This window comes from Sinocyclocheilus rhinocerous, unplaced genomic scaffold (assembly GCF_001515625.1).
Source record: "Sinocyclocheilus rhinocerous isolate Xijiao unplaced genomic scaffold, SAMN03320098_v1.1 scaffold5970, whole genome shotgun sequence".
NCBI classification, from domain to species: domain Eukaryota; kingdom Metazoa; phylum Chordata; class Actinopteri; order Cypriniformes; family Cyprinidae; genus Sinocyclocheilus; species Sinocyclocheilus rhinocerous.
This window is the reverse complement of record NW_015623524.1, coordinates 22,923-30,278: the sequence shown is the minus strand read 5'-3', so window position 1 is coordinate 30,278 and position 7,356 is coordinate 22,923. Positions and strand designations below refer to the sequence as shown.

The 7,356-nt window shown below is 34.7% G+C and overlaps 1 protein-coding gene across 1 annotated transcript in view; it reads right to left on the bottom strand.

The window, feature by feature from the left end:
• The window catches only part of LOC107712209 (uncharacterized), a 24,465-nt gene that overhangs the window by 3,745 nt on the left and 13,364 nt on the right, over window positions 1–7,356 (bottom strand). Inside the window, exons 4-7 of the mRNA XM_016517409.1 lie at window positions 3,790–3,892; window positions 3,059–3,379; window positions 2,697–2,806; window positions 2,501–2,606 (exon numbers count right to left, since the gene is read on the bottom strand). Of these exons, the coding sequence (XP_016372895.1) occupies window positions 2,501–2,606; window positions 2,697–2,806; window positions 3,059–3,379; window positions 3,790–3,892 (640 nt within the window). The remainder of the gene's footprint in view (window positions 1–2,500; window positions 2,607–2,696; window positions 2,807–3,058; window positions 3,380–3,789; window positions 3,893–7,356) is intronic.

The following is a 7,356-nucleotide window of genomic DNA, read 5'->3' as shown; positions in this document are numbered from 1 at the left end:
TCCAAATAAAGTTTAATTATAATTTTTATATCAGTAAGTCTCGAGCTATATGTCAGTAAATATGTTAATAGATTTGAACTTATTATGAAAAAAAAAAGTATTTTAAATATATTACTTTTTTTACTAGGGTTGCCTTAATGCAAGATATACATAAAGCAGACGTGATTACAGATGGGATTCAGGATGTCATTGAAAAAGGCAAGCACATCACTTACACTTTCTTTCCTTTCAATTTTTTTTAAGTTTTCAATTAGTTCAAAGGAATATGTTACGTGGGAGAAAGATCTCTATAACTAATCCCAGCACAACTTGCATAAAAGGATAGATTCCCTTGATGTATCATGGGAGGATGAACTGGGAATCAAACCTTCATTTTCCTGTTGGTTGCGCTCTGTTGGGTCACCGCTGCATGGCACTGTTACAATAAAACAAAAACAAAATAAATAAATAAACTAAAATCAAATGCACCTTTATGATGTGATTTTACATTTCTTTAAATGGTTCACTCTCAGAAAAAGTACAGAAGCTGTCACTGGGGCAGTACCCTTTTAAAAGGTACTAATCATTTAGGTACACTTCAGGTGCTAAAATGTAACTTTAAGGCACTCAAATGCACCCTTTAGGTGTAAATAAGGTTCAAAGGTGAACCTTTTGAAAAGGCACCTCTCCAGTGACAGCTTTTGTCCCTTTATTTCTGAGAGTGCTTATATTGACACATAAACTGCAGTTTTTCTATATCTAACTTGGTGGGGTAATCTTGTTGACAGGGGTGCTGGAAGATGTTTTAGGTTGGGAGTTCTGTGTGTGTTGGGGGAGGGGGGTACCAGCAGGGAAGTATAAGTTATCGAGCTGTTGTTTTACACGCAAGCATGAGCACCCTCAGTCGAAGCTGTAATAGCATATTGGCAAAACAGATTTGTCAAATGATCTAGTGCGTATCTGTGTTTGCTGTCTGGAGAGCCTCAGAGGTTTTATTGTCAACATGTTTTTGCAGCGCTGAGCAATGTAGGCAATCACAGACATACAGTATCTGTTGATTTCATGAGCACAATGGCAAATCAGATGTGTTTATGTTAGAATCCACTCACCTCTCAAAACACTGAACACTCGTGAATTATAACAAAATGATGATACTATATATAAATAGGAGATTCAATGTGCAGAGCTTCATTAATTATAACAGAACTTTGTTAGATTGCGTTGAACTGAAATGAGTGACAGCTTTTTAATGATTATAATAGGGGCACTCTTAGCACCATAGTAATTGACCGGACAAAAATAGAAAAGCACCCTCTTCAGAAGTACCCTCAGTGAGTTGATTCTGGTCTGCTGTCATATCCATTAAATGAACCTGCTGTGCAGCGACAGGAAAATAAAAATGAACACAAAAACTGCCTACCTTGCAGAACACAGAAGGTAGACTTGCACTCAGAAGTAGACCGGGCGAATTATGATTCAAGCGAAAGGATTATTAAAGGCTAATCCCGTTTCGAGAAAGAAAGTCTACTTCATAGCCTACTTACAATTTATATTTAAAGTGTTTATTACAAACAAATTACTGAATGCAAAAAAAAAGAGTAAATGTAAATGAACAAAAATTTGCATTGCATTTACAGTCCTATGAAAGCGCAATGCTGCAGCACCCCTACTTCCCACACCCCTGCTGTTGAAAACTCATCACAATGACGCTGAATTTTTCCACTGGATGACTGTCAGACTTTCATTTAGCAAAAATGCTAGTCCTTACATTAGTTTCTGTAATTTTTACATTTCTGCATTTATTTTTTCATGTATCCTTTATATCCACTTCTTTGCTTTCTCATCGCAATTTAGTACTTTTTGAATGGTATCTTTTATGATGTCCAAAGGTGATTAATAATTATATATCATAAAACTAAAATCACAAAGTCAAAAATAAAAGACTAAGAATTGCAAATAACGGGTGCAAATAAAAGTGGTGAATACAAAAGATATTTCTGCACAAAAGGCTCATATATCAGCTGTTGGTAATACTTGCCTTCTTGTCTTGGTTGGTTACATTTGCGGAAACAAATCACTGCAGAAACAATGACAACAACAGCAGCAACAGCAACAGCAACAGCAACAGCAATAGATATTTTCAGAATTGTCCAAAATTGAACTGAAATGAAAAAAAAAAGTGAACAGTAATTAATTAGGGTAAGTGAATCCTCCCAAACTGATATCAAGCAAGATACAAAAGCAACAACACATACAGAGTAAATAAAGCTGCAATTATTATTTTAATAATAATCATGGTCTTAAGATTATCAGACTAATATTTGGGGATGATTGAATGAAAGCTGTATGAAGAGTATTTTTGATAAAAACCAAAATGGCAGACTTGGGAATGGTGGGTATTGTTCCCCTGTTAAAATGTGTTTTATGTGTTTATAGTCTTTATGTGTTAAAATGTGGAACATTAATGATGCAGCTGGAAATTATTGACCAGTTTAATGAATAATATAAACTGCTGGCAAACCTGAACAAAGCTTGGTGATGTCCACATATTCAGTCTGTATGGTGAATGAATTGGAGACAACACAGCTGTAGGTGTTGTTTGACAGAGTGTTGTTCTGATAATCCACCTCCAGACATAAAGAGCTGTTGAGATCAGACACACTGATGCTGGACAATAAACTGTTTCCTTTGTACCAGGAGAGAGTCACATGACCCACATTCACCACTGAACACAGCAGCACACATCTGGACACTGATGATCCTGATGATGATGATGATGAAGAACAGCTTGAGGAATCTCTGCTGATGACAGGAACAGGCAGATGAGCTAGGGAACAGAAGTATGAACAAAAGTGTAGATTAGATTTCAGTGTTCAAATATATTAACATTCATTGAATATCTACAATAGATTGTACTCTGATCACTTTTGCATCATGTATCTGTCTTTCATTATATTGTCTGTACTGTTCATCACCTCTTCTTGTGTTCCACTCTATCTCCCCCCTCTGCACTTATTCAGTTCAGTTTAGAACTGAAATCAATCAACTCTGTGTGAGATGATTTCTTCAGTTTACTCACCATAGACAGTAACATTAAAACCCCAGCATCTGGAAACTCCATTGTTGATCTGTAGTTTATAGACTCCAGAATCTGTTTTGTTGGTGTTTGTGATGGTGAGATTTCCAGTCTGACCATCTAGCTGCAGTCTGTCTTTGAATCTCAAATCGTCACAGTCATATATGAAGATGTTATTATTCAGGATTTCAGCAATGATAGTCAGTTGAGCAGGACGACATTCAAACATCCACAGTATTTGATCCTTCATCTTTACTTCCATAACATCAGTGTGTAGAGTGACAGAATCTCCCTCAGTCACTGAGACTGGTGTCTGTGTTTTGTCTGTTTCAACACCAAAACACAATCATCAGATCATATAAACAGTTAGTCAGTTTATTGATCTTAGACTCATTAAAAAAATGGAAAGAGGACTGACAGCTACTTAATCTGATGGGCCATTGAGAATTAATTACACATTTTCTATTATTTGTTTGTTTAAAAGATGAATACAAATGTGGAACACATTTTGGGTCTATGGTCATTCTAGGTCAACACAAAAATACACAGACAAGTTTCTGAATGTGTGCTTTTGCTATAAAAACATGAGAAAACCCATATACAAAATGTCTGACAGAATTACCAGGGCTACAGATCAGCTCATGAAATAAACTCTATTATTGCCACTGCATGTAACTCAATGTTACTGATGAAGATCAGCTCATGAATGAATGCTAATATCAACACTGACATACCTAGACACATTTGACAGAGTTGACTGATGTCCAGCTTTGTAGTCTGCTTGCTGAAGGGATCATTCAGCACACAGCTGTAGGCGTTTGTATCCTGATATTCCACATACATACATAGACTGAGGTCAAGGTTAAGATCAGCGACTTTGGTGATGGAGAATAAACTGCTTCCATTATACAAGGTTAGAGTCGCATCTGGAGAATTTGCCACTGAACACCGCAGTGCACATTTTGAGCTTGGTGTTGTTTTTGAAGGACATGTATCTATAGACCTATATAGTCTGGTAAATTCAGGAATTGAGAGCTGGAAATAATGGAGAGAATAATTAAAATCAAGATTTTACAGTAATATGAAAAATAAGAAAAGACAATTTTAAGCAATCATGATAATTAAAGAAACATTTTTACATCAGTTAAGTGAGTGTTGGAATCTTTCGCCTTCACTGACACCATCTTTATTTCATCAGCTTCAGCGCACAACACACCTGAAATACAATGTAAAATGATTATTTTATTTAACATAAGATCACAATCATAAGCAGGGGCACTTCTAGTACTGGGACACAGCATCAACACCGCTCACTGCCAATTAAAAAAGTGTGCCATAATTTAACACTGTTTTGGATATAAATCGACTTTGCCTGAAGCACAGAGTCATTTAACAAGCTGCATGTGCAAAAAAGAGCTGCTTAGCCAATGACAAATGATGGAAGACATTTGCAACAAAAATAGTGCTTGAGTCTAACCCTATTAAAGCATGTTAATCTGTATCTTTGATTTGTCCAAACGTTTGGCAGCTGACTTGATGCCTCGCTGCCTTATCAGGCAATGACTCTGCAGGTGAGGTTTGCACACAAAACTAATTTCGGACATCATAATGGTTTGATCTACAACAAAATAGTGAGAGCTTTGGTGATAACTAAGTAAATATTATATTACTACTAATATCTTGCTAGAAATGATATCAAAAGTGAATAAAGATTTTCAGAAACCTATACAAAAAAACTGACCACAATCTGCAACTTTCAGCACTATTTTTATTTTTTAGCTCAACTGTCATGGAAGTGAACACACAGGATTGTGAGATATCAAAGGCAGTGAAGCAGGCATCTATACTGCCTTCAAAAAACGATCAGATGAAGGCATCTCAAGTGACAGGAAGTGAACTTGGACAAACATTTGGACTTGGACGTGCTTTGATGCCATCCTACTTTGGAATGCATCCTCTGAAGACAGAGCGCATTTTTCAGTTTTTGGATGCAGCCAATATATTTACTACGCACCTTTTTCCTACACCCCATGATGCTTTTAAGCAAATTATAATGTAACTATGAAGTAACCATTAAACCAAACAGTGAACTTCTTACAATAAACTTGTTTAAAGCTTCTCTCTAAGAATACAATATTACTCATTTGCTAAACAGGGTACAATGGGGTGACATTATTTCTTTTCAATCCTCAACCATCGAACATTAAAAGCAAACTTAAAGTGAAAAAGTATTAACAAATTACTATCAGCAGACCCCAAAAGCTCAAATGAGTCTTTTAGCAGCAATATTATAGATGTGTCAAATATTACTGTATAGTAGCCTAATGTAAGTCTGTATTATGTAACATGTTGTGTTAACCAAAACCAAAAAGCTTAATGGGATTAGAATAAAAAAAAAGGGTGATACAGTTATGTTTTAAAGAGCAGTGTGACAAACCGGGAAAGAGATGGGAGTGATTTGGAAATAAAATGCAGTAAAAAAAACAACAACAACAACTGCACAGTGTCTGTAGCCTTTTTCATATAAGAGCAAAATACAAAGAAAAAAATAATCAGGAGGAACAGGATATAGCTAGCAGACTGAAAAGAGATTTTGTCACATACATCCTTGTGATACCAATGTCATATGAAAATACCAAGTGTGTTTGTAGTGCAACCTTAATTTTAAATGATTTGTTTCCATTACTTTGAGTCGAAGTTCCCTAAACCAGAAGTGCTGCCCGTAATTTAAAACACAGTACTACTAAGACGCATTCGGAAAAAGGTACGTTTTTGATTCAAAAAGCATTTTAAAAGGACTGGACAACAATCTTTAAACTAATTCTTATTTAAAGAAACAACTTTGATTTTAAGATGAAAAACAAGATTGCAAAAAAATTTAAAAATAAATAAAGATCATAGCAGGGTTATTATAACTAAAAGTAAAACCACAAAAATAAAACCACATTTGTTACTTGAAATAAAATAAAAGTTAACTGAAATAAAACACATAAAAAAACAAGAGAATTATAGAAAATTACTGCATCATGTATTCTTATTTGGGTTATGTTAAAACAAAGAGATGCAGAAGAGACAGAGATAGAACAAAGAGTGAGGGTTGCAATGACTGTAAAACAAAACCAGACCATCTGCTATTCAAAAACTAGCCCAAAACTAGCCCAATTGCATTTTTTCTGCATTTTAATAATCAATTACTGTCCCCTCCATCGAAATAACAAAAAACAACAACCACGGCTTGGCAACACTGCAAAGCGTTGAGGAAGTACAGAATAATCACATGGAACAAACGTTAATGAAGTTTGTAGTACAATTATTTATCGTTTTGAATACATTTTTGTGCTCAACATCCAAATGTTGAAATATTATGAAAGCAAGAAGAGACTTTACCCAATAGCCTCGGTAGACAGAGCAAAATATTCCACAAGAGTTTCATATTCTTCAAAAGTTGTGGGATAACTCTCTGAATTGGCTCCCTCTGATTTTAAATACATAAAAAAAAACAAAAGTCTATAAAGTTTTGTATGCTTTTGTATCCAGCCAAAACATACGGTGTCAAGCAGTTACAGTATGTTTTCAGCCTTCCCGGAAAACACATGCCCTGACCTGCTGAAAAACAACAAAGGAATGTGCCTACTTTCGTACTAGTAGAAGAAAACCAGTATTTCAGCCGAATACACTGAAAAAAAGTTACATTTACTTAACTTTTGCACGTTTTTGCACACACTTTTTTTTAAGTACATTTAAGTATGGATAAGTAAGTACATTTAACTACTTAACTAAGTTATATAAAATTAACAAAGATAATAAGTAAATATAACTTGGCCAGTTAGCCACTTAATCAGTTGAAGTTTACTCTGTAATACTCAAGTAAATTTTACTCCAAAAAAACAAAAAACAAAATCCTATTGAGTATATGGTTCACTTAGAAACATCTAAGTAAACAATAGGGCTGTAAAAAAAAAAAACTCAATTCGAATTTTGTACTTAAATATTATCAAAATTCGAATTATATTCGAATTTAAAATGCATAATTTCAGTTAGGGTGAAGAAAAGCTTTTGGCTTCTCTCCTGAGGCCACAAGAGGGCGCATCGAGCAAAATATTACAAATGCACGTTTATTCAGAGCATAAGATAACATGACTATCTGTGCAAAAAAGTGCATAATGTTTATCATATGATGCGATTTAAATTTTTCCTTTCTCTTTGGAGTGTTACAAGCTCTTGGTGCATAAAGAAGATCTGTAAAGTTGCAAAGACTAAAGTCTCAAATCCAAAGAGATATTCTTTATAAAAGTTAAGAG